General features: G+C 45.5%; 1 protein-coding gene across 6 annotated transcripts in view; it reads right to left on the bottom strand.

The window, feature by feature from the left end:
• SASH1 (SAM and SH3 domain containing 1) overlaps positions 1-27845 on the bottom strand; it is a 223053-nt gene that overhangs the window by 127928 nt on the left and 67280 nt on the right. For 3 of the 6 annotated variants that reach the window (XM_064158276.1, XM_064158280.1, XM_064158277.1), the window contains exon 1: positions 15173-15305. The exons of 1 other annotated variant lie outside the window; for it this stretch is intronic. In XM_064158276.1, the coding sequence (XP_064014346.1) occupies positions 15173-15268 (96 nt within the window). In that variant the 5' untranslated portion in view covers positions 15269-15305. Of the gene's footprint in view, positions 1-14540; positions 14607-15172; positions 15306-23416; positions 23605-27845 lie in introns of those variants that run through there. 2 more of the 6 variants (XM_064158279.1, XM_064158281.1) reach the window with 2 other exon arrangements.

Genomic DNA, 27845 nt, shown 5'->3' with positions numbered 1-27845 from the left:
AGCTCATTTAATTAAGTTTAATACAATTACACCCTAGTGGTTCTTAAAAATGCAAGAATCTGTTTAAATGTTATTTAGATGCATATCTTTTAACTACTACAGATTGCAGAGGGCCTCATATTTCTAGCAATTAGGGATATCAACCTAGTAATAAGAACTACCTTTAGCCAGCTTATAATCCTTTCTGCTCTGGGATCTGGTATTTCATTTGCTCATTTCCCATTATCTGTGTACAGTGAAGATGGGCTTTCTGCACTTCTGGGTGCTCATACTGCTTTGTCGTTGGGAAATGCTTCCTAATTAGGTTGGATAGGGCTCTTACCCAAATAAAAGAGAAATATTTTTGCCTACCTCCAGTGTCTGGACTTGAATGACCGTGTGGTTGCCCTATCTCCTAGGCGGTTTAACTACACGTTGCTCCGAAGCGGCAACACGAACTGTGTAACTTAAGAGCTCTCCAAGCAGCAGCTTTCTGTGTGCTTGTTTCAAGGAAGTGCTTAAACCCATGTGTGCTGTCAGGCCCATGGTTCTGTCCACTAACAACAGACACCAGGATATGGAACAAAGCTGCATTAGTGGAAGCTCAGAGAAGACATTAGGAAAAGGTCCTTCGTTGAGAGGGTGGTCGGTCACTGAAAGAGGCTCCCACAGTGAAGTGGTCACAGTACCAAGCCTGTCAGAATTCAAGGACTGTCTGGACAACACTTTTAAGTCATATGGTTCAGTTATAGGTAGTCATGTAAGCAGCATAGAGTTGGACTCTATGACACTTGCAGGGCCCTTCCAACTTTAAATACTCCATGATTCTATGTTTCTTTTACTGGAGACAGTGTGTTACTCAAGTGCTGCACAGAGATGTGTGTCCAACTAAAGCATGAAACAGTATCATCAGGGTTGGAAGAGACCTCACAGATCATCAAGTCCAACCCTTTACCACAGAGCTCAAGGCTAGACCATGGCACCAAGTGCCACATCCAACCTTGCCTTGAACAGCTCCAGGGACGGCGACTCCACTACCTCCCCGGGCAGCCCAATTCAAAGTGAAAGAGCATAAAAAGCAGAAACTGTCAGAACTGCAGCATCAACAAAGCTTGCAAAAATTGTCTCTCTACAAAACCCAGTTGCTGGCTCTGACTGACCCAAGGCCCTGAACCAGAGAGTCAAACCAGTAACTAGATAAAGGCACTTCGACCTGGAGGGTGAGCTAAGTTCTCACTTGAGCAATTTCTCTATGCATAGCAACTTGAACATCAGAAGAAGAGCATCTCACTAATTAACCATTTGTCAGAAGAGTTGTCATAGCAAAGAAAAATATCTCACCTACTTGTAAAACGGACTGTAACACGAAAAGAAACTCTCATAGAAGAGTTTACTCACAGACTGCTTTTGAGATGAAAGAAAAGACTGCAGTTCCCTCGAGCACCAAATCATGAACCCAGCAAGAGCGGCAGGACAACCTGCTATCAAGGCTGAATCCAAAGCACCACAAAAGCAGCAGGGGGTTCTCTGAGCAAAAGGAAGATGCTACACTCCTATACCCTTATCAGTATAGCAAATAAGCTGCCTCACACAAGGAATCGGGACTTGAAGGAAAACAAAGACTGTGCTGCCTGACTGTCTCAAGGAGAATGGAGAGTCACACCTTTTCAGATGTGCTGATCTCTTCAAAGCTTGAGGTACAACGTGAAATGCAAAGGCTAGTTCAGAACAAGTTAGAAGTGAACAAGCTTTCAGGACATCAGACTGTCTCCGGCAACATAGTAAATTGCACTCGCATCCTCAGCGTATTTTAGCTAACCAGCCCTCTGCTACAAATGACCCATTCCAACCACCTGCTGGCAACAGCTGAATGGCATGGTTTCACATGACTCACACACATCAATGCTTACCCACCTAGAGCCTGTATTTGTCTTTAAGCAAAAACAAAACAAGGTGCAACCAACTAGACACAAAGGCTTCCTTTGCTCACTGATATCCCTACTTAGTGCTTGAAGTCAGCCCTGTCATTTCTGAACCAGGCTTAGATCTCCATTATTTACTTCCCACATGATCCCTGAGTGTCCAGACACCTCCTCTGGGCCTCCCCAAAGCCAGCCTGTGTGCTGACCTTCCTTTGCCAAGGTCCCGGTGCATGCTCCAGCCATTTCCTAACATGAAGGCAGCAATTCTTTCTTTCATGTGATCCTCCTACATCCCTCTTCCTGACTGCTGCAAGATACTCTTCTCAGCTGGGATTCTCTTTTCACTTTCCTAGCCACAGGAATATAATTCTGGATACTGAGTCATTGCATCTCCATCCCTTGTCATGCTCTGTTTCCTCTTTCTATGAGAGGCATTTTCCTAAGAGAGGCGTGAGTCTGGGCTAAAAAAAAAACAACAAACAAGCCAACCAAAGAAACCTCATTGCTGTTTGGGTTGGATTTTGATCTTTGTGGTGTTTGTTTGTTGGTTGCTTTGGGTTTCTTTTGTGAGAGTTTTGTGTTGCTTTGTTTGGGGGGTGGTGGTGTTAATTTGCTGGCTTTATTTCTTTTCTTTCTTCTCTTTCTTTTCCTTCTTTTTTTCTTTCTTTCCTCCACAGCAACAGATCTACCCAAGAAAGGCAGAATGGCCAGAGAGGAGCTAACATATGTTTTTTATCCCACTCCTCTCTTTTCCATGTCAGTTTTCAAAATAAGTAATTCTCTGTAAGCATTCTGCAGTAGTTGTAACTAGGTTTGGCAGATGAAAAATGAACATTTCTACAAAGTTTTGTATTCCAAGTACACTTGAGACAAGGATGAAAACTCGCAAGTAACCTGGCTAAGATTATGTGAAGAAAGCACTGTTCAGTCGAAGCACAAAACTAACACTGAGAAGATCTGCCTTTCTATTTTCTCTGGTTTGGCAATTAGGAATTCAACTTCCACTGACCAAACCCAGTGAGACTCATCATGATTAGGTCTGTAACAAGGATATGCAAAAGCATCCCTTTCCTTTCATTCATGCATGCCTGCATGAGCACACACCAAACGTGGTATGAAGCTATTCTTCATCATCATGCTAATATTTTGATGAAGTCCTTGACCTTATGTTCTCTCTTAACTTCCTGAGTTTAGATAGCTGTCGTGCAAGCTTAGGCTTGACAAAGTTTATCCATATGCACAGATATACTCTCTCCCAGACACAAAATCTAAACAATACATTACTGGATCTGGGCTGAGCAAGACACAGTATACTTCACCAGGCACACATAGAATCAACCAGGTTGGAAGAGACCTCCAAGATCATCCAGTCCAACCTAGCACCCAGTCCCATCCAGTCATCTAGACCATGGCACTAAGTGCCTCAGCCAGGCTTTGCTTGAACACCTCCAGGGACAGCAACTCCACCACCTCCCTGGGCAGCCCATTCCAATGCCAATCACTCTCTCTGACAACAACTTCCTCCTAACATCCAGCCTAGACCTCCCCTGGCACAACTTGAGACTGTGCCCCCTTGTTCTGTTGCTGGTTGTCTGGGAGAAGAGATCAATCCCCACCTGGCTACAACCTCCCTTCAGGTAGTTGTAGACATGTCCTGGTCTCTCTTCAATTCAGATTACAACTGGACATGGCACCTCAGTGGAGAGATATGACACCATTTCATGTCTCACTGGAAAACATTCAGAATAAAGGTAGCTGTAACTAAAGAGGAAAACAAACTTTTTCAGGACAACCTGCTTGCAACTGAGCAGTCTCCACTGAGAATACAAGAAATAAAACAGACCCTTCCCCCAAATCTCTCCAAACATTGTCACAAACCAAAATGCAACATAAATATGCATCTTTCCGATGTTATTTATATAATGCACAGCAGGCAGGGTGGGTACTTCCACATACAAGCTGGAACATGGACAGATAAATGTTGGTAATTGATAGGAATTTGCTATTTTCCTCTATGAGAAAAAAAACAACCTCAGAGAAACTTCACTGAAGTATGGTATGTAAAAATGGTACGGAGCAAAAACGTCCAAAGAATTTGCTGTGTGTGAAGGTCCACAACGTGCCCTGCCAGCAGTAAATCTGCCTTTACTCAGCGCTTTTTCTCCATCAAAATGAAAACAGAGAGACTTCAGGAAACACGTTCAGTGGGGGAAGAGAGAGATGCCTGCTACTGCAGTCACACCAGCGGCTCCAGCCGCGCCTGTGCGCCTCACTGCAGTACCTGCAGCTGCCTCTGCTGTCCGCAGTTTTCAAGTGACACAAGCAGCCTGCTCTGACTTCCACCGAAGTCAGTAGCAGGTGACCTCAGGGAATGCAGACAGCTTCTATGGTGGAGATCCCCCATGATGTACAAAAAAGATGAAGACAGGCTGGAAAGTATCCAGGAGGGCCACAAGAATGATCAGAGCACTGGAAGATCTCACAGTATCCCCAAGGTTGGAAGAGACCTCACAGATCATCAAGTCCAACCCTTTACCACAGAGCTCAAGGCCAGACCATGGCACCAAGTGCCACGTCCAATCCTGCCTCGAACAGCTCCAGGGACGGAGACTCCACCACCTCCCTGGGCAGCCCATTCCAGTGTCCAATGACTCTATCAGTGAAGAACTTTCTCCTCACCTCAAGCCTAAATTTCCCCTGGCACAGCCTGAGGCTGTGTCCTCTCGTTCTGGTGCTGGCCACCTGAGAGAATAGAGCAACCTCCTCCTGGCTACAACCTCCCCTCAGGTAGTTGTAGACAGCAATAAGGTCACCCCTGAGCCTCCTTTTCTCCAGGCTAAACAATCCCAGCTCCCTCAGCCTCTCCTCGTAGGGCTGTGCTCAAGGCCTCTCACCAGCCTCGTCTCCCATAGGATGAAAGGCTGAGAGAGCTGGGTTTGTTCAGCCTTGAGAAGAGACAACGTAGAGGAGACTTTATTACCACATGCCAGTAAATAAAGGCCATTGGAACAATCTCCCAAGAGAAGCAGCAGATTGCCCTACATTTGTCAGTTTGAAGACTCAGTTTGGCAGGGTGCTGGACCATCTCATTTAAACTACACCACCACCTAGAAAGGATGGACCAGATGATCCTCAAGGTCCCCTCCAGCCTGGCATTCTGTGCAAGTGTAATGAGATGAAAACAATGCTACATTTATATGGCAGAGATATAACAAAAAGCAAATACGTGTTCTAAGCCTAATTAGTCCTCCACCTAGCACAAAGAACCATATAAACCCAATGCAGAGCAGGGCAGAAACTGGCCAACATGGCTTAGTGCCATAGGCACTAGCATTCCTGCTCCGCTGCCCATCAGCTGCTGTATTTTTTGGTACACTAAATGCAACAGTTGGCCGTGAGCTTGGGATTGTTTGCTTGACCAGAAATTTCTTCACCTTATAATTTTTTTGGGGGGGTTGAAATGCATTATCAGTCCTTGTGAAATGTTGAATGTGGAAATTTCTTCTTCCCAGCTTTTGTACATGTCCCATTCCCACAAAATACTCTGCAATGTCTGAGATTTTAAAGCACAAACATAGAGTCATCTTGAAGATGGAAGCCTGAAGACTGAAACCACAACCTTTATAAAATGTGCAGTCTGCCCCTGCCTTTTCCCATTTTACAATGGTTCTTTATGAATTCTGAGGTGGGAAAGAAGCCTAGCACAGAGTAGAAATTACAACCTGAGAGTTGTGGTGCATATTATGTATGAATATAAACCCACTTATGTACAAATTGGGATTTGTCTTGGTTCCATTCTCACAGAACACACATTTCAGTTCAAATGGAAAGCATTTGTTATCCTAAGTTGCCTGAGCACTGAAAGATCCAAAACTCTAAGTACTAAAGATTAATGTAGTCTTCAGTTATACAGAATAAAGTCTATGAAGTGATAATGATAATTACATGGAATATGTCTTACAGGGTTGATAAAAGAGATGAGCTTAAATTTAGCAGCAGAAAACAAGTATCTTCAATTTTCCCTCTATCCCTAGAACCCTAGAAATTTCTGGTGCATCACAGACTCAGTCAGGTTGGAAGAGACCTCTAAGATCATCCAGTCCAACCTACCACTCAGATCTATCTAATCACCCAGACCATGGCACTAAGTGCCTCAGCCAGTCTTTTCTTGAACACCTCCAGGGACAGCAACTCCACCACCTCCCTGGGCAGCCCATTCCAATGCCAATCACTCTCTCTGCCAACAGCTTCCTCCTGACATCCACCCTAGACCTCCCCTGGCACAATTTGAGACTGTGTCCCCTTGTTCTGTTGCTGCTTGCCTGGCAGAAGAGCCCAACCCCACCTGGCTACAGCCTCACTTCAGGTAGTTGCAGACAGCAATGAGCTCTGCCCTGAGCCTCCTCTTCTGCAGGCTGCACACCCCCAGCTCCCTCAGCCTCTCCTCACAGGGCTGTGCTCCAGGCCCTTCACCAGCCTTGGTGCCTTTCTCTGGACAAATTCCAGTACCTCAACATCTCTCGTGAACTGAGAGGCCCACAACTGGACACAGTACTCAAGGTGTAAAAAACTATTTCAGCTGATTCGGAATACACAGGAAGCTCCTGCTGGAAGACCTCAAGCACAAAGTCCTAAAACGATTCACCTGCTGGAGAGACAGACATGGATAAACATAGACAAACACCCAAACATTTCCCTAGTTCTAAGTGCATAAACCCCACAGATTCTACAGCAATGGCATATCTCTTACAGGTAATAATATATTCTTCCATAAGATACTATTCTGGCAAGTAAAACACCTTGCAAGCCTAAACTGCCTCTTTCCTGAACTGCAGAGTAATACTATGCAATCAGCCCCAGTAAGTGTTTTCACTCAAGCTCCACCTGCAGATGTATGCTCACCGAAACCCCTCTTAACAGTACTGCCATGGTGCAACGAGCTCTTATCAGAAGTGCTCTTCAATTTGTATTTTCCTCCATCGAGGCATACTGTGCTTACAGCCGAGTAGAGCTTTGTACAGCAGGGTCAGTTTGGTGCTGGCATTGAAAGAACCAGGAGGCTCAGATCCTCTGAACTTGTGAAGCAATGACAGAAGTTGCTTGTTTCTTTCTTGCTGAAAACCTAAAAGCCATATAGGGCACCAGCAGAAATAAACCTAAAAGCCATACAGGGCTCCAGCAGAAATAAACCTAAAAGCCATACAGGGCTCCAGCAGAAATAAACCTAAAAGCCATACAGGGCTCCAGCAGAAATAAACCTAAAAGCCATACAGGGCTCCAGCAGAAATAAACCTAAAAGCCATACAGGGCTCCAGCAGAAATAAACCTAAAAGCCATACAGGGCTCCAGCAGAAATAAACCTAAAAGCCATACAGGGCTCCAGCAGAAATAAACCTAAAAGCCATATAGGGCTCCAACAGAAATAAACCTAAAAGCCATACAGGGCTCCAGCAGAAATAAACCTAAAAGCCATACAGGGCTCCAGCAGAAAAAAACTTTGTGCCTTAGGCTTGTGAAGTTTTTAACATAAACAGGGCAGAAATTAGACCCTTTACCTTTTGTTCTTCACTTCATCTTTTTTTTCCACTGCACCTATCGGCTCTGCACAAAGCATCTTCAGTTGCAAGCAAAAGGGTTAGGAGTGTCTTGCAATCCAGAGATTGCTCATGTACTCTCAACTTAATATCGTAACAAGCACGGTACTGTTTTCACTACCATCTAGTGACTCTCACCACACTCGTTGCAAAGCTTCCAGAGTATTGCTTTTATGATTGTATTAAGAGTTACCCAATCTCCTTCACAAACACACTCCCAAGCACAGAGACTGTAGTGAAGGTGGAGAATACTGGGGTACAACATTTTAATATGCCCTAACCAAAGAGCATAAAGCACTCTATGTTATCGTAAATACAGTGACAGTAATGAAACTGAAGATGTGTTTATATTCCTGATAATTATATTACCATGCTTGTAAGCTTCAAGGCATGTGTTTACCCATGCACAAAAGAACAAGCATATTTTTCCCATCTGGAGGCCTGATCATGTAAACAGATCTCAACAGCATATCCCTGTGCTCATGGCAGGGCCACAGGGAGGTCAAACCAGCAAAATCTAATGAGCCTGTAGCAGAGCAGACCTGCAACAGCGCTCCAACCAGACTGCACTTGGATCGCAACACAGCTATGAGGAACCAGTTCTCCAATTTATTGTATGACTTTGCATCAAAAAGCCTGGAAGCATGATTTACAAATCAGTGTTGTATGACATCCTTAAGCTTGTCCACCAAACTCTCTGGTTATACCCTGCTTGGAACTGTTTTCCAGATAGGCTGTATCATCCCCACTCTTGATTTCAAACTCTTCATAGGAAATACGCCTCTAAAATCAGTGCATAGCTTAGAAATCCTTACCCAGGCTTCACTAAAACTTCAAGTATTTTCTTATACTCATCTTAATTCAAATAAAAACAGTGAATCATAACTCTGTGCCTCAAAACATGGCAGTGGACAAAAAAAGTCTGCCCTTACTGTAAGCCAGGAAGAAACTTTCCCTCACCTCAAGAAGATCAAAAAGTATGCCCACATCAGACCCATACCGCAGCTACTGTACTGTGGTGAGGAAAGCTCCTTTTGTTTGTAGTTACTTTCCATAATGGAGATCTGTCTTGTAAAATCTTGGGTTCAAATGCATTTCAGAGAACTGTGCTGCAATTTTTTCCTGCCAGCGGGGCAGTTCTGCCTCCTGAAGACAGTGAGAAATAGAAGCCTTTTATATTTCTTTATCTTATTGCACGACATGCATCCACATACCACTTCAGTGTGAACACGTTTTTATAGCAGAAACTTAATGTTTGAAGACTAGCATGCATTAAACAGCTCCTTCTTTTCATTCGTTTCCTCATGAAAAACCTGGAATTCAAATTCTTCCTCCTCCTCCCACTCTACCTATAAAGGCAACAAAGTGGCAGGTTTATTAGTCATCACCTGCATCACACAATCACAAAGGGAAAAATAATTAGTGGCACTTTCTGTTAAAACAAGTATTGTGATAAATCACTTTTCTGGGTCATTACAAATTAATTCTTATTCATCTTGTGTCACTGAACCTCCTGATGTCTATGCACACTGTGTGTGCTCTACAACCATTACTACCACATCAATACGTTAAGTGGAAAAAGACAAAGCCTGTACTGCTGCATGAAGAAAAAGCTACAACCAGAGACACCAAATTACAGAGGGAGACCTTGAAAGGCACAGGCAGCAGGGCTGGGTCAATCAGCACCCTCTCCTCCTCTGAGAGGGAAAAAAAAAGTCCTGAATAAGCAGAGACCAGGGCCAAAGCTGGAGCAGTTCAACCACAGTCTGGCAGAAGAGAGACGTCTCAAAATCTCTTGTCCTGAGCACTGCCTGTTTCACCGATCCCTCCAGCCTGCAGCATGTCCAGCAGTGACCCTACTCTGCCATGTCCTTGTCCCTCTGCTCAGGTCACACAGCTTAACCTCTCTGCTCTCTGTTTGCACAGCATCTCATGCAATCAGCACTAATTTACACTGATTTCTAGACAGCATCAAAGCAAGTTAAATGACAACCATTAGCTTGTTCTGTAAAATATAATTTGCCCCAAGATACATCAAGAGAATTTCCCCCCCTAACTACAGAATGCATAGCACAATACATTGCATTTCATTAATTAAAACTCTTGCAAGTGCCACACTTTTCCCTTTTCCACATCAATTTTCACATTTTCTTTCAGTGCAGAGACTGCCACTGCTCTTAAAAGACAGAGTCTTGGCTGACTGACTTTCAAACGTGGCAAAAACACAAAGAAAAAGTATTCTGAAATATTGACAATAGAGCTGATATTCGAAGCAAGTCATAATGCACTGGGAAACAAAATTTTATCACCGAGACTCACATCTACCTTACGTTAAATTTAGTTTTTCTCTAGTAAACAACAGTTCATCACGGACAAAGTATATAAAAGTCTTTCTGTTGTTCCCCTGAATTCAAAGGCAAGGGAAACCTGGAGTTTGCTTTCAAGAAAGCACAAGGAGGGCACCTAACCCAAAACCTCTTATCATTCCTGACTGAGTAGGGACCTGTGGGGACTAAAGTCTCTGACGGAGACATCTGTTTTATGTGACCTGACGTGCAAGAAAAGGCCCAGACCAAAGGTTATCTCTATAAGCTGTCTTTCTTCATAAAGGGATTAAAGTTTCTAGGCATAACACTGCACACAAAAGAGAAGGAAAGGAGATGCAACAGGTTAAGTTCAAAATAGTAAAGTGAAGCTGACACCTAAACTGTCAGTCACTCTCCATTTTGAGATATCCATCTGAAAGCAAAATATACTGCAGACTTTAGTAAAACAGAAAAACAAAACCTCAATATCTGCTAGACTGAAAAGCAGAGTCCAGGCCTTCTGGGATTAACCTTATTGCCACAACTGGAGTATGCTCTAAAAATACACTCCGAAGTAGAAGTCAAACCAAAAACATTTTCCATCAGAACATCCCAATGTGCTCTTTGAGCCGTCTATGCCATGCCACAATCACTTTGTCAACACGAAGAGCAAAAAAAATAACAGAAAAAAAATAGCATGTTGCATTCGAAAGCACATTCTACCTGGAGCATCTACTCAGCTGCCTCTGCTTTTCAATAGAGCCCCTGCTGAGCGTTGATGGCTTCAGCTGGAGCGGCCTCTAGGTGCTAAGTGGACATCAGAGGCATGAAGCCCCTCAAATGAGACAGAGAAGAGCAGAGCAGAGAGGTTTCCATGAGAGGTCCTGGCGAAGTAACCATGGTTTAAGGAAGCACAGTCGGTGAGCTGCCACAACTCCTCCTGGCAGCCCTCCAATAGTTTTTATCGGTCAGCCATCTACTTTCCAGGTATCTCCAGATATCCAGGCTCCTTGGCTTAAAATCAAATTCCTCTCCCCAAAGTATGTTAGCCGGTATGTAATTACATGTTATCACAGTAGTATTATCAGCTGGCGTCTTTCTCTCTTTCAGTTTGTTTATTACTTTGATAAGAAATTCAAATAGTGACTGAAACATGGAGATGAAGATAAATTATATATGTAAATACTAGGGCTCCCAGAACAAACCCAAGTGAGCTTTATTGCCCTCAAAGTACTCTGTTCTCTTCAGCTAACTGCAGATGGTGGGAAAGTACTGGTTTTCTCTTCACATAACTGCAAAATGTGATCGCAGCAAGAACAGGCTTTTTTTTTCCCCAGCTCCTGCAACTGATGCATTTGTTTGAAACAAACTAGCTATCAATTCGAAACAAGCTGGAAAGACTTCCAATTCCATTGCATCCTTTGTAAACTCCTCTGTACCTTTTGGATACTGACCGCTGAAGACAAATGCTCCTCACACAAAAAGACTTTTTATTCCCCAGTGAAATCCCTGCTCTGTCAATACTGATAAGACTTTTGCCAGTGATTTCCTTGTTATCAGTATCTGACCCAGATACCTGTTCAAGTTACACTGAGAAGAGAATCCCATAAACAAAACAGACACTGGAGTGTCTTCCCTGTACTGAGGTCAACAGTCAATGCTTTGAAAGCACAGCTTTAAAAGAATGAAGTTCACAATGTTTATTTCATACTACAATTTGTTTTCAGATACGATCACATAAAACCCTTCAGCCTCTCAGCAGTGGAGTTCACTGACATTACATCAATGCATGTGTTTTTACACCAAAAAAATCCCCTTTCATGATGCTGAGTTTTAGAGATGCTGAGAATTTCTGTATTACCACTCACAATGTTCACAGAATCATAGAATCAGCCAGGCTGGAAGAGACCTCCAAGATCATCCAGTCCAACCTAGCACCCAGCCTTATCCAGTCAACTAGACCATGGCACTAATGTTCTGCAACCTCTGTCCAAAACCTGAATACACCTCTACCATTCATTGTTGCTTTGAGACACTGCAAATTAAAATTCACCAGTACATTCCAACATGTGCTTGCAAAAGACTAGTACCTTACCTAGTGAGCTCCATCAACAGCACAAAGAGCTTTGAGGTGCTTATATCACAGCTGCACCTACAGAATATTTCATTAGAGTAAGTACAAAAAGGGAAAAGTCACATTTCTGCCAAAACACAGTACAGCTGCCAGTACACTCAGTATTTGTCAAGTACAGAGGGAGTTATTAAGTGACTTCAAAGTCTGTAAACCACACTGTTCACAAGCAGCACTTGAAAAATACTTGCTTCCCCTCTGGACCTGGGATCTGCCATCACAGGTTCCTGATAACGAGGTCCTATTTTAAGGAACCTAAACATACACAAATAATTAAACCCATTTATCCTCTGATTTAAGGGGCTCAATTTGTACTTTAAGGAACTGCAACACTGAATGCCACCTGAGCTGACTTACATGGCTTCTCATCCTACATCTGCACCTAGGGGAGACAGCCACCACCATACACTACAGAGCTTTCAGCAGGGCCAGTGGGGAGAAGGCATCACCTTCCCTTCCTCTTTCCCACTGCTGCAACCCCTGAATATGAGTAAGACAGTATCAAGCATTTAATAATTTTTACAAACAACATCTTCTCCACCATAGAGACAGTGAAGTGGTAGAACAGGCTGCAAGGAGAGGTTATACACTGTCTGTCACTAGAGATTTTTAAGACCTGAGTGGATAAAACCCCAGGTAACCTCATTTGGACGCAGAGATGTCCCTACAAATATGGTAGAGGTCAGGCTAGATGCCTCCTAAGGTCCTTTCTAACCTGTGTCATCCTATGATTACTGCTTGACAATGCAATTATCTCTTTCATACTCAATCAACAGACTTTTTATGATCACCATTTTTCTTAATTTCATTCTAGTCTTCCACACTCAAGATCCTGGCTCTTCTTTCCTGCTTTTTTCCCCTCTTCTAGTACTTTCCCCTTTAGTAGCTTTAAAGCTGTTTGAGGCTCACCTAGACAGTCTATCACTGCATCACCCTTTTGGTTCACAAAGTTGCACCTAGTGAATGACTCCAGTGTCCACTCTGTGATCCTTAGTCATTTTGGATCATGAATTACTGTAAATGCCAGGAATTTAAGACTCATAGTCTCAACTGACGATGCAAAAGAATTAACCCAGCTATGCAAGCCACTGTTGTGGCCTCATGGATGGTAAGCAACCATCTACAGACTTCTATTTGGAAACCACAAACCTTATTTACTGTTTGCCTTTATCAGCCCATTTTTTGAAAGTGACAAAGCTCTCTGTACCATAAAGATGAGCAGAGAAAAAGACACCAAAACTAGATCTTTCTTGCCTTCAGACATGGACAAAGCACTAAGCAGGTTTATACCTGCTTCATATAAAGACATACGTAGTAGCTGCAAAGACCCCCTCTAAAACCCTATATCTGAAGAAAACTGATAGCTTGCAGTGAGACAAGCTCCTGCCTCCTCTCAGGTAAGTTACTATCGGAGACACAACACAAGGACAACTTTCCTTACTTGAAGCAGCGTTGCAACACAAAACAGGGCACTAAGAATATATGCCAGTGCTGGGTGATGTTTGCCACCAATATAAACCATCAACTTCGTAGTTACAAGGTAACTCCTTCCTGTAAAAGACTCTACGTCAAATGACTTCAGATTAGTTGTATTAGAAGACAAATAATATTTAAGCAGCTCTGTTTTCCCAGGAAGGAAACTAGCTTGCCAATTCAAATTATTAGTTGGGTGAGAATCAGATCTTTTTCTGCACTGAGCCCCAGCATGCTAGGCTGCTGGTCTGGCCTCCTCAAACACTCCTTCCCAGGCAGCCAATAGCACTTTGCTCTTACTAAATAGAGTACTGAAACCTGCCAGAAAAAAGAGAAAGAGAGACTGTTCATGAAGTACCAACTGTGTGCTCCCTACAAACTGGCAGGAATGACTCTGCTTGCATTCTTAGATTAAAACTGTTAACAGTGAAAGAGTGTACACAGCCAGGTGCTATTATATGTAATATATATATATTTATCAGTGGAGAATTTCTATGAAGGAGTGAGACAAGTTCTTTTAGTCTCACTTTGAATATTAACAATAAGTCCATGGGGGGGGAAGGCATCATAAAAATGCTAATTAAATTCTCTAACACTTCTGAATTAGATCCTACGGGTGTACCATTCACTCTGCTCCACGGCAGCTTTCCAAAAGGCATTTCGCATAATATTCTTTCGTTTCTCTTGATGAAGTGTTAACAACAAAAATTCGTACCCATCAAGCCCATTCACTTTATTTTAAAGTGAATAAACAGGCACTCCACTGTTGATTACCACATTCTTGTATCGCTGGAAAACTGCCAGCTCCAGTACATATACAACATCAGTATTTGGGTTTTTGCTGAGTGGCACTCCTCGGTGCTAATTATCATCTTGCGCCTAAAGTAAATATTATTCTCTCGCTGCAAGTAGAAATAAAGTATTGACTCCTCCTGTATTTTCACTGCTTGCCATCCAGTCTGTCCTGTCGGTACGCTACGTGCCCGCTTAAATACAATTCCTTCAGCCCTTGTTATTGAGGCCATCTCTTGTGTTTGTAACCAGTGAATGACGAGGATTAGTCCCTCCTCAGAAGATCACCAGCGCAGAAACTACAAGGGCCGTAACCGAGCAACTAGTTCACAAAAAACCCTACCCGGAGTAACAGCTCCAAACCCGGCACTCGGTAGTGCTCCAGGGCACGGGGCAGCGGTGCTGGGGGGCCGGGCGGCCGCGCCCCGAGTGCAAGGGGCACACGGGGGTCGGCAGCGCCCTGCGGGCGGGGACACCAAACACGTGCGTGGAATGCAGACAGCGACACAGCAGCCCTTCGCCCGAACTTAACTGAACCGGCCGGAACGCCGGAGCAAGGGGAAACAATGCGCCCACTCACCAGCCCGAACAAGAGCTGTGTAAACAGTTGCAGGGTCTGCTCCGGTAAACAGCTTCAGCCTCGGTCCCTCAGCGGAGCCCAGGGCTGCTCTGCTGTCCTTCCAGCAGTGACAGCCGCGAAAACTTTCCTCCAAAACTGTGACGGAGGAAGTCTTGAGTTTGCCCATGGAATCAGTGTTCCCGGGACGTACGAGCCTGCGCGGCGAGGACACTCTCCAACTCGGACACCGACTCCGCAGCAGGTGCCGGGGACTCAGCGTCCCGGCGAGAGCAGCGCCGCCCGCCGCCCTCCGACCAGGGGAGCAGTGCCGGAGAGCGGCTGTCGGCAGCCCACCTCGTCGAATAGCAGGCTACCCCCCTGCCTCGGCCCCCAGCCCCCGGCCCGGTCGCACTCACCAGGATGCCCATCACGTCGGCCCACAACTGGGCGAACCCCTCCGACGTGCCGCTCTCCGCCGGGGCGGCGGGGCTGTCCTCCCGATCCCCCTCCATGCCCCGGCCAGGCCGCCGGATCAGCGCCGGCTCCCCACCGCCGCCGGCCCGCCCCGCCCCGCCATGCCTCCCCCGCCCCGCGACACAGCGGCCCGGCCCCGCTGCCGCCGCCGCCGCCTCCCCTCAAACTTTGGGCCCAGCGACAAGGCGGCCGGCGGCGCGGCGGTGCCACTGCGGCGCGGCGGGGGCGCCCACCCGGCGGCGGCGGCAAAGCCCCTCCTTTCCCCGCCGCCCCGCAGGACGGCCTCCCCCCCCACCCCCCGCCTGCCCGTGGGTTCGCCCGGCACGTGTGGCCGCCTCGAGCTGGCAAAAAAGGGCTCCGGCACCGCCCCGGCGAGGTCCTGACTGCCGCAGGCTGCCCCTGGCCCAGAGCCGAGAAAGCGGGGTCGGTGCCGGCGAGGGACCGGCGGCTTACTGACCGCGCTCCTCCAGTGCCGCCGCCTCACCTGACTGCCCGCAGCGCCGGCGACAAAGGCAGCAGCCTTTTCTTAACATCGCGCACGATTAGCTACGAAACGGCGCCAGTGGCCGTCGTTAAAAGGCCGGCAAGGGGTGAGGTGCCCAGTTAATTCACCCCTGAAGTATGGGCACCGCATCACTCTCTTGAGGGGAGTTCTCTCATCAATCGCCCCCTAAAAGGCAAAGTTCTCCTTGGAACTGTGGAAACGCTGCTTCCATCTACACCTCCTGCTTCCTCTTACTACGCTGCCACCCCTCCAATTATAATGAAATGAAATAATCACTAATTACGAGGAGGAGTAGGGATGCTCCTGCATCCTTCTTAAGAAGCAGCCAAGTGCCTGTGTTCACAGAACACTTGTTAGGGAACGTACACTAACGGCGGTCAAACCCCACTGCCCTTGGGTGGAGGAAGAAGAGATCAGTGGAAGGATGACTCAAAGGCCTGCCTATCACCTCACACCTCCTTCCCATTTTTTACTGAGAACGGCATGAAGGAAACCTTCCCTCATGCCTAAGATTTGAAATGGTTAGGTACATCTTGAAAAGCTACCATTCAGAGCTGTGGTTCACTGGAAGCACCTGTCTGCACTAGGGCTGGGGCAGAGAGGAAGAAGCCAAGTATTCAACAGACATGCAGCTGTCATACACTGCATCTTTGAGCGGCCAGTAGCCTCTCCAGCACCCCAACAGCCCTGCTTGCTGCTAGGCTGGATACTACGTGCCTTGCACTACTCAGGCACAATCATAAAATCCAGGGCTCTGGCCTGGCACCTGCTCTCTGCCCCACCCCTGCCCCAGGCTCCCTGTTTAGTCCTGGGCTCTGCTGTGGTCCATGACCAGCCTCACAGCTGAGGAGGCTTACAGTGATTGCATGGCACTGGTGGCCTGGGAGGGTTAGAGCAACAAATGATGCCATTTGCTAACAGGGCTAAAAATAGTTTCTGAGAAGGCATAAAGCAGATGCAGGGTAGCTGCGCTCCTCATCTTCTCTCTACATTCCCAGCAATACTCTTTTCATGTCCCCAAAGCTAAGCTAGCACCAGAGAGAAAAAAGATGGTGGAAACACTCCCTTTTCCAGCAACTGGTATGTGAAAAAAGGGACAAGACTTCTAAGCACTGCCTTGGAGTGGTGAATGGCACATACAGAACAGAAAAAAGGAGATGGATGATACAGGTAGAAAAGCTAAAAGCAAATGATGCTGAGAGAAAGTGGTAAAGAGACCACTGATGTATAAATAGGCACGTTTTAATTGACTCTTCTGTAGGATGCACGTGTAGGAAACACACCATGTAATTCATCACATGACTGATTTGTAATGAGAAAAAAGGAAAGGTCCAAACCATGTAAAAATATCTCTACTAAGTGACCTTTAAATTGTATGCAACTATAAACCTAAAGAGCATGAGGATAAAGGTGTGCCAGTGAAGTCTCTCCCAACTCTAAGATGGCTTGCGTAACTCAAAACTGATTTAATTAGTCAGGGGTAATTTACTTAGTGACCCTCTGAAATCCGTGTTAATCCACTTCCAACAGCAGTGTCAGGCTACTATCCAAATATCTGATCGAGGTACACAATCTCGGGATTTAAATATCCCAAGCTCTTTTCCTGCACTCTCTTCAGTTCACTCTCGTTTCTACAGTTTAGAGGCTTACTTAAAACAAACAACAGAGCAACAACTCCGCCTCACGAAGTCTAAACCCCCCCTCATTGTTCTGACTCAGGCAGCAACAGATTAAGATCAAATAGGTGCAAGGGGCAGCCCTCCCACTTGCCTCGCCTCTCCCTCCTAATGGAGGTCACTCCTCCTTGTGCACGGATGACTACACTACTTAACAGAAGCAGGTCCTGACTATCTGCACTTTTCAGCCATGCAGTGCAGGTAACAGAAACTAGGTTATAAATCACAGTGGTTCAAGAGGTGCTCCCTGAGCCATGATGTCATCCCTTTTATGGAGATAGCAACTTTCATCAGAGGAACACGATGCATGGCTGCCACAGTCTTCCCTCCAGCCAGTTGACATTAATTTGAGAACAGAGCTCCTGGTTTTAAACAAGGGAGATATGGAAAAAAGACCTTGTGAAATCACTTGACTCGAGCAGCAATTGCTTTAAGAAATAAACTGGCATGAGAGAATTGCAACAAGTCCAAATGGCAGTTTATAATACCCACCATCTTCTATGGACTTGTCATTGCAGTACCTGTTCCTTTTCAGATGTTCACAAGCCATTGTCCCAAAACACCCTATGACTACTACATACTAAAGTATTCTCTGCCCTCCTTCCCACAAATAGATCCTCATCCTCCTAGATATCACAGGGTTCCTCTCTCGCTTTTAATGATGCTAATGTCCTGCAGCAACAAATCTCAGAAGCATTTAAAAATACCAACCAACCAAACAAAAAATGCCACACAACTGCAATGGGGTTATGAGAGTTTTAGAGCAAGCAGAAACTCAGCTCTTAAAAGGGTTTAGCAGCCCAACTACAACAGTGTTTGCACTACAGAATTACAAACCAATCAAAATTGCATCATAGAATGATTTGATTCGATGATCTTGAAGGTCTGTTCCGATCTAAGAAATTCTGTGATTCTGTAAATGTTGTGGGGTTTAGAAGTGGGAGCTGGGTGATCATAGAATCAGCCATGTTGGAGGGGACCACAAGGATCAGCCAGTTCCAACCCCCCTAACATGGGCAGGGACACCCTAGCCTAGATCAGCCAGGCCACAGCCCCATCCAGCCTGGCCTTAAGCACCTCCAGCCATGGGGCCTCAAACACCTCCCTGGGCAATACAGTCCAGGCTCTCACCACTCTCATGATGAACAACTTCCCCCTCACAGCCAGTCTGAACCTACCCACCTACAGCTTTGCTCCATTCCCTCCAGTCCTGTCACTCCCTGACAGCCTAAAAAGTCCCTCCCCAGCTTTTTTGTAGGCCACCTTCACATACTGGAAGGCCACAAGAAGGTCACCTGGGAGCCTCCTCTTCTGCAGCCTGAACAGCTCCAACTCTTTCAGTCTGTGCTCACAGCAGAGCTGCTCCAGCCCTCTGAGCATCCTCGTGGCCATTCTCTGGACACACTCCAGCATCTCCACATCTCTCTTGTCATAGGGGCTCCAGAACTGGATGCAGTACTCCAGGTGGGGTCTCAGCAGGGCAGATTAGATGGGGAGAATCACCTCCCTCAACCTGCTGGCCACACTTCTCCTGCTGCAGCCCAGGCTCTGCTTGGCTTTCTGGGCTGCAAGTGCACACTGCTGGCTCATGTTGAGCCTCTCATCCACCAGCACCCCCAAGTCCCTCTCCTCAGGGCTGCTCTCCAGCTTGGCATTGCCCTGACCCACAGGCAGGACCCTGTGCTTGGTCTTGTTGAACCCCAGGAGCTTGGCTTGTGCCCACCTCTGTAGCCTGTCAAGGCCCCTCGGGATGGACCTCTGCTCTCCAGTGTGTCTGCTGCACCACACAGCTTGGTGTGGTCAGCAAACTTGCTGAGGCTGCACTCAATGTCTCTGTCCATGACACCAACAAAGATGTTGAACAAGACTGGTCCCAGGACTGATCCCTGAGTGGCTCTGCTTGTCACTGGCCCCCACTTGGACATGGACCTGTTGACTGCCACTCTTTGGGTGCGGTCATCAAGCCAGTTCTTTATCCATCTTATGGTCCACCCATCAAACCCATGTGTCACCAGCTTGGAGACCAGGATGTGGTGTGGGACAGTGTCAAAGGCCTTGTGTAAGTAAGTTAGAATACAGGCTTTGTTTGCATTTTTATCTGTAGTTGTCTAGTTTGAGCATCCACAAAAGACCACATCCTAGGAGCATGTTGTGCTGGATCTCTGCACAGTACTGGGAAAAAAACCAACCTGGTCAGTTTTCTGGGCTTTTTTGGACATCTCAGAGAATCAGCCACTTATCAGTTGTGAACATTGGTAAAAGGTCACTGTGCACCTCCAGGCCAGCACTAGGCAGTGAGGCAGTGATCCCGATCTGATTTCCCAGCAGGTCACACCCACAGTGCATGTGAGTGCAGCCTCCTATCACACCATCAGCTACACGTGGGCGTGCAGTTAATCAAAGAGTCCCCCACACCTACACACCAGGCAGCACTCTTCTGTATTCAAGAGAGACAGATCCTTTTTTAGAGGGATACTCAGAGCAGGATCCCTGCTCCAGGTTTAGGTGGCTGTAGAAAAGCTCATCTTTCTCCTTTCTTTACTGAGCTTCTAGGGAAATCTCGTTCACCAGGCCAAGCTCTTTCTCTGTGAAAAGCACAAACCTCAAGGGCAAACCTCTGAATCATGAAAACAAAATATGACCATCTTTCTGTCCCAAAGTAGTATGTACCATCTCCCCACAGCATTGGATGAGTGTGGTTTCAACAAAACATTTATCAATGAAAAACTGAAACATGCATCAAAATAAACTAGAAAAGCTGACGTGTGCCATCTGAACCAGACCATTACAACTGCAGGCTGCCAAGTAAAAGGCTTTTAATCACAGAAATCTATACCACAAATCATCTCAAGCACATGGATAGCTATTTTAAGCTACATGCAAGAGGCCAAGAGACATCACAGTGCCTTAGAAAGTGGATTGTGCCCCACAGTGTAATGGACACCAAACTCGATGGGTTCACGAGGGAAATGGTTCAGAGGCCAGGCAGTTAACTCTGTGTGCGTGAACAAAGCACATGAGGTTTCCCAACATCACTAGCAACACTCTGAACAGTCTATCAAGTCTAAATCAGAACATCAAAGCTTCAGAGAGATAAATAAGCTGGCCATTTTATGCACTGAGGGTGAAGGGGAAAGGAGAAACAGACATTTCAGCTAGCCCCTACAGGTGACCTGTAAAAGTCCTAAAACTTTGAACACAAGCAAATTACAATCCAATACACTATTAGCAGTGATTGTATCTCTTTTCAGCTGTCTCCCCCCTTCTCCTTGTTTGATCTCATCAAATTGGAGCTTGCAGAGTTTGACATCACAGCCTTTGATTGAAACTGCAATATTACTGGTTGCTGGTTCCACCCCATCAACATACCACAACCCATCTTGAAATAAATTTTATCTCCTTGTCCTCGCTCCATTTTTTGGAAGTCATTCTAAAACAGAATTTAAAATTAAGTAACTGGTGAGAATTGAAAGAAAAGTATTTTTCTTGAGAGTTAAGTATGGTCATGGTGTTTGGTAGCAGGCTCCTTTGGAGCAAGGCATTCTGTACCACTCATAACAGCCAAAGAAGAAAGCAGTCTTCCTGCTGATTTCATCACTAGTGTCACATCACAGTGAGAGCAGTACACTACTGTGCCCAACACAAGCTAGATGGAGTTAAGTCTGTTTAATTCTATCAGTAGAAAGCAGTTAGGAACAATGAATTGCTTTATTCTGATGCAAGTCTGAACACTCCACATTACACCTCATCCATTGTTCCTCTAGATATCAATATCCTACTGGATTAAAAAATAAGGGTGAGAAAGAGACACATGTCCAGGAAAATCATAGAATCAACCAGGTTGGAAGAGACCTCCAGGATCATCCAGGCCACCCTAGCACCCAGCCCTATCCAATCAACCAGACCATGGCACTAAGTGCCTCATCCAGTCTCTTCTTGAACACCTCCAGGGACAGTGACCCCACTACCTCCCTGGGCAGCCCATTCCAATAGCAAATCACTCTCTCTGTGAAGAACTTCCTTCTAATATCCATCCAGCCTATACTTCCCCTGGAACAATTTGAGACTGTGTCTCCTTGTTCTGTTGCTGGGTGTCTGGGAGAAGAGACCAACCCACACCTGGCTACAACCTTCCTTCAGTAGTCTTAATGCTTTGGGCTAACACCACACTCAGTAGTCACACAAACACTGCTATGCTTGGCAGGCTCCAGTTAAAATATGGTGGCTGTGACTCTGCATGATAGATCATATAAGGAAAAGCAATGTAAACACAGCAAGTATCACATCCCTTCTGCAAACTGACTCCTGCTTTCAGATTCTTGTATTCTGGCCAATTCCTCTCCCCACTTTGGAGTACAGTGCCATGTTTCTTAACTGGCAGACAGCAGCACCAGCTCAGCTAATGAAGGGGCTCATGGAGCTGGAGTGTGAGCAGCGAGGAGCACCCAGGGACACTGCAGCCCCCATCCTGCTCGGGTGCACAGCAGACCACTCCAAAAATACCTGCAAACTAGGACTCCATCTGCCTTCTGCCATGCCAGGCACTTTCTGGACAATTTCCAAAATTTACTAAGACTCTTCTCCATATTACTTACTTCTGACTTCTCCACTTAGACTCAGCATCCTTAGGTGCATGGCAAAGCCAGCTTTGATGCGTTGTGTCCTGTCAACCTTTACATAGCATTTATCTTCTATTCCTTTTTTGCAACACTTTTTACACAGTGCTTTATAAACCTTAATTAGTTTTTCAGCCAGGAGCTCAGCATCCTTTGGGATGTCTAGGGGCAGTCTCTACACTTGCTCACAGCTGAGCTTGCTCAAGTTCTCATATTTTACTTGTGTCTGCTGGAAAGGATGCTTACAAATCTTTTTTGTAAGAGACTCAGAAAATCCATAGAGACAGAACTGTTTAGCTTGGTGTCCTCTGGCTGCTCTTACCCCAAAGAATTTTAGAACTGGGAAAGTTAAAAAGGCAAAAAGCAAGTCTCAGAACTGGAAATAGGACTTCTGCCTCTCCTTTTTCCAAATGTGGTATCCTTTGATCTCTTTGTTGAAACTCTTAGTAAATTACTAATGAAAAGGAGTCTGATGACCTCATCCTAAAGCACAGCATAAAGCCAGCCAAGAATAAGGTACAACTTCGCAGCATGTGATAGCTGTGTACTTCAGAGATGTTCAGCACTGACTGGTTCTAGGAGGATGGGAAGAGCCCCAAGAGAGATGGCCAAACTCACACTGTGGCTGTTTTTTTACTATTCATTTTATGACCTGCTGAAGTTCTTAAAGATAGATACACCTCAGAAAAGACGTCTATTGCATCTCCCTTTGAAAGAGAAAAGATCTTTCCTAAAAGCTTTCATTAATTGCCTCTTTCCAAAAGCAATTATGAAATGCACAAGACCTAGACCTTAACAAAGCTATCCACTTGCTGACAAAGGAAAGATATGAATTTACAGAGTTGCTCTTGGTGAAATACAACAGCAAAGTACATACACAAACATGGTGATGGTAAAGACTTGCAAGAAAACAAAACAATCATAGAACCAGTCAGGGTTGGAAGGGACCACAAGGATCAGCCAGTTCCAACCTCCCTGCCATGGGCAGGGACACCCTACCCTAGAGTAGGCTGCCCACAGCCTCATCCAGCCTGGCCTTAACCACCTCCAGGCATGGGGCCTCAACCACCTCCCTGGGCAACCCATTCCAGGCTCTCACCACTTTCATGCTGAACAGCTTCCTCCTCACATCCAGTCTGAAACTCCCCACCTCCAGCTTTGCTCCATTCCTCCTAGTCCTGTCACTGCCTGATATCCTAAAGAGAGAAAGAGCTGCTTAGCTCCTCTAAGAACAGGTTACTCCCACCCAAATGTCACCCCCTCCACACTCAACCTGACACCTACTCCTCAAATATCACCCCAAAATACAACAGCACACAAATTATTTCCTCAACTGTTTCTTTAAAGTTAGTACACTACTCTTCTGAATAAGCAACAAACAGACCTTACCAAAGCTTGACTTTCAGACTCACAAGGATTCAATGCTGAGCTCAGACTTCACACTTTCAAAGTCTCTGTCCCAGGTCACATGTTATTAATGAAGGACTAGGTGGGGCAAATTTAACAAAGAAACCTGCCTGATTATCTCAGTTAGCTGCAGGTGATGATAACACAGCAGATGTGATTATTTGATGTTTACTTGCAGATCATGTCAACCTGTGTCAAATCTCCCTACTGAAGCCACCTGAGAAGAACAGTCTGGCTTTGACCTCTTCTTTCAGAGCACTTTTTGTAGGCTAAATCCTGTCGCCAGAGCTTCTCTCACCTCCATCCCTGGGCACAGCTCTCGCCAGCAGACTCTGCTGTATGCAGAGCACCCTGCTTTCCCTCACTTTCCAAACAAGTATCCTACCTTTCCTTTTAAATGCTTCCTATCAATTTTCTGGAGTACCAGACCATAACATGTCCTTCCCATTTCAGTATTGTGCCTCTGGGTTAGCTGACCTGTGTGGCACCCAGCAAGCCCAGACATGGACATTAAGATATTATTTATGAAAGAACAAAGAGCAGATGACTTAGCAAGCAGTAGTGGTGTATGTAGTGTTGCAATTTCTACTATAATGATAAGTGTTCAAAACTCACAGATGGCAAGCACCTGAAAATTACAGGTGAATTTAAACATAATGGATTTTTTGAAGTTAGCCTGTTGGAACGCTTCGGCTTCAATTGTCTGAGTCATCAGGGTGCACTTAAGTCACATTTTCATACTTCCATTGGAAAGGAAGAACCAGAATTTGCATTTCCATTATTAAGAAAAAAACAAAACACAGCAGCAAATTGAGATTTTTACACCACTTAGCTCCAGGTGGTAGGGTGTTAAATAAATCATCGAGTTGGTGATGAAATCAGGAGCTTTCACAAGAGTGTAACAATGCAGCCAAGACGATAAGCATTCATTTCAGCTGTGGCTGTAAACACAGGCGTCAGCTTGATTCACAGAACCTGTGCTCTTCCAGAGAAGCCTTACTCTTCACTACCTTGCAATCTGTAATTCAAGGCTCTCAAATCGGACTTTCAAATAGCTGTGGAAAGAACATCTCAAAGTGTGCTCTATGCTCCCAAGGAAGTGCAGAATTGTATCCAATCTGTACACTTCATTTCCCCTATATTGTTAATAACAATGTTTCACTCCATAAAACCTCATTAACTAACAGGAAAAGGAGAGAAACATCTCTCTGAATCCAGGCACATCCGAAGCCCTGGAGCTGCGTGGTTTATGTCCATGAATTCATCGAAGGGGCATGAGACACTGACTACTTCTGCAACGCAGCAAGGAGGGGGAGTAACTGGAAAACGCAGCTGCTTCCAGTTAGGGCAACTCAGCTGGAAAGCAGAGGTGCCTGTCTAATTAAAGCGAGGAGAAGCTGCCTATATCAGGCTCCAGCGTTTAAGCAGTGGCCAACTCACTCCCAAAATGTAATTAAAAAAAGGCACAAAAAGCCAAGCAAGAGAGACAAGTGAAAACAGGCTTCAGCATTGCTGAAAACATACCTCCAAGCTATTCTTGCACTAAATATTTTGGGAAGTTTGTGAACAGAAGGATTATTGTGACTGCGGTGGTGTGAGTGGGAGGAATTTACCATCCACGACTCAACCAACTGCATCGACGATGATACAAGAGCCCTCGAGGGCAATGAGCTAACTGCACTGCCCCATGCTGCTGAAGGTTTACAAGGGAGTGATTTTGTGTAAGGGTATGTAGAGCAGGCTGCTGTCTCTAGCTCTCACAAAAATGAATCTTCATTTGCAAGGATTTAATACTTAGGCAATTCTGTTTGAAGATGGCCAAATAGAGTCCCCATTGCAAGAGCTCCCACTCATTACAAGAAGGATGTGGAGGTGCTGGAGTGTGTCCAGAGAAGGGCCACTGGGTTGATCAGAGGGCTGGAACAGCTCTGCTGTGAGCACAGACTGAAAGAGTTGGGGCTGTGCAGGCTGGAGAAGAGGAGGCTCCCAGGTGACCTTCTTGTGGCCTTCCAGTATCTGAAGGGGGCCTACAAAAAAGCTGGGGAGGAACTTCTTAGGCTATGAGGGAGTGACAGGACTAGGGGGAATAGAGCAAAGCTGAAGGTAGGGAGATTCAGCCTGGATGTGAGGAGGAAGATGTTCAGCATGAGAGTGGTGAGAGCCTGGAATGGGTTTCCCAGGGAGGTGATTGAGGACCCATCCCTGAAAGTGTTTAAGGCCAGGCTGGATGGGGCTCTGGGCAGCCTGCTCTAGGGTAGGGTGTCCCTGCCCATGGCAGGGAGGTTGAAACTAGATGATCCTTGTGGTCCCTTCCAACCCTGACTGATTCTATGATTCTATGCAATACACTTCTCCAATACATGCATCCTGCAGTAACATATGCCTAACAGAATGCAGTTCAGATTTTGGGGTTTGAAAGTCACTAATACACTTGAGCCCAGAACTGCATCACACATTCCTTTTCACTGCTGTGGGAAGATGTGATTTATAGGAACAAATTAAACAACTGTTGCTTGGCTAGATGAAGGTTAAAAGGACTGGAAAGGGTGCAGTAATTATCTGAAAGCACGAGGGGTGTGTAAACACCAAGGGGAAAGTCAGATGGCTGAAGAAAAGCTCAAGAGGGTGTAACTCAGGACAATGACATAAATGTATGTGTTTTTAAGCCCTGAAATATTGGCTCCTAAAACGATTACATTATTTGTGTATACCATAGAAACATTGATGGTTTCAGTCATTGCTGTTTGTCATGGAGAGCAAAACATGTGAAAGTGGACAAAAGGAATGAAAAAAAAATGGTGTATTGGTATGGGGCATAGGAGAAATAGCAGCATTAACTCTGTATTTTGGGGGCAAGTAAGGTGACCTTCTGGAGTCACCACTGAAGAGGCAGCCCACGAGGTAGCGAGCCCACAAAGCCCTGGGCTAGGTACAACACATGACTTAATTCCACATGGCTTGCAGCTACATGACTTATTTGGGGTGTTTTTAATGGATAATTCTATGGGGCGTGCTACCTGGGCAATTGCCCAATAAGTCTGAAAAGCCTTTGTGGCCCTTTGGTTCCTCAGGATCACACAAAAGGCATTTAGAGAATTACACAAGCATGTGGTAAGGTGACAGCAAGGTATTGGGCCTCATTTTCAGTACTCACCAACTATCAGGTTTTCACATAGAAATTTAAAGCTGACTGAGCTAAAAACCATTACTATGTTTGTTGCCTATTACAAATTATTTTATTTGCATACTTAAACTGCATGAGTCGACAGAGCTAAGAAAATACTTTTAACTTGTTAAAAAGACAAATTCTTTGCCTTCTACAAGCATTCTTCAAATGCTGTGATATCTTATCTTCTCCTAGCATTTTCCAGGTAACATTACACTAACAGACACAGGCTTCTTATGTTAGAAAGGAAATACAAGTGTTCTCTTGGGTAGTTACTTAAAGCAGCTCTCACTGTATCAAATGTGATTTAAACTTATGCCTTCCATTGCCTGTACTTGCCCAGCTATAGCTCATGACTGTCTGCAAGTGGAAAGGAATTCAAAGACCTTGTTGTTTGCAGCACCTCCAAACATGCACAATATTATCCTGGTCCCTGACAAGTTTGAATGCTTCTAAAGGTTCTGGCAAGGGAAACCAGTTAAAAAGTATTTTAGCACCTACTATTTTCCAGTGTGTAGGTAAGGACTGTTTAGAAGGGCTCGTAGTGATAAGATGAGAGGCAATGGTTTCAAACAGGAGTAGATTTAGGTTGAACATAAAGAAAAAGTTCTGTAGAATGAGAGTGATAAAATACCAGACCAGGCTGCCCAGGGATGTGGTTGAGGCATTGTCCCTGGAGACAAGATCAGAGCACAAATCCTATGAGGAGAGGTTGAGGGAGCTGGGCCTGTTTAGTCTGGAGAAGAGGAGGCTCAGTGGTGATCTTATTACTGTCTACAACTACCTGAAGGGGCATTGTAGCCAGGTGGGGGGTGGCCTCTTCTCCCAGGCAACCAGCAATAGAACAAGGGGACACAGTCTCAAGTTGTGCCAGGGTAGGTCTAGGCTGGATATTAGGAAGAAGTTCTTCACAGAGAGAGTGATTGCCATTGGAATGGGCTGCCCAGGGAGGTGGTGGACTTGTTGTCCCTGGAGGTGTTCAAGCAAAGCCTGGATGAGGCACTTAGTGCCATGGTCTAGTTGATTGGTTAGGGCTGGGTGCTAGGTTGGACTGGATGATCTTGGAAGTCTTTTCCAACCTGGTTGATTCTATGATTCTATGATGGAGACTCAATGTGGCCTTGGGCAGCCCGATGTAGTTGGAGGTGTCCCTGATCACTGCAGAGCGTTTGGGCAAGATGACCTTTGAGGGTCCTTTCCAACCCAATGCAACCTCTGAATCTCTAACAGAGGTTAAATGACTGA

Source organism: Pogoniulus pusillus, chromosome 18 (genome assembly GCF_015220805.1).
Source record: "Pogoniulus pusillus isolate bPogPus1 chromosome 18, bPogPus1.pri, whole genome shotgun sequence".
Taxonomy (NCBI): Eukaryota; Metazoa; Chordata; class Aves; order Piciformes; family Lybiidae; genus Pogoniulus; species Pogoniulus pusillus.
Note: the sequence above shows the minus strand (reverse complement) of the source record. Positions and strands in the feature narration are given on the sequence as shown.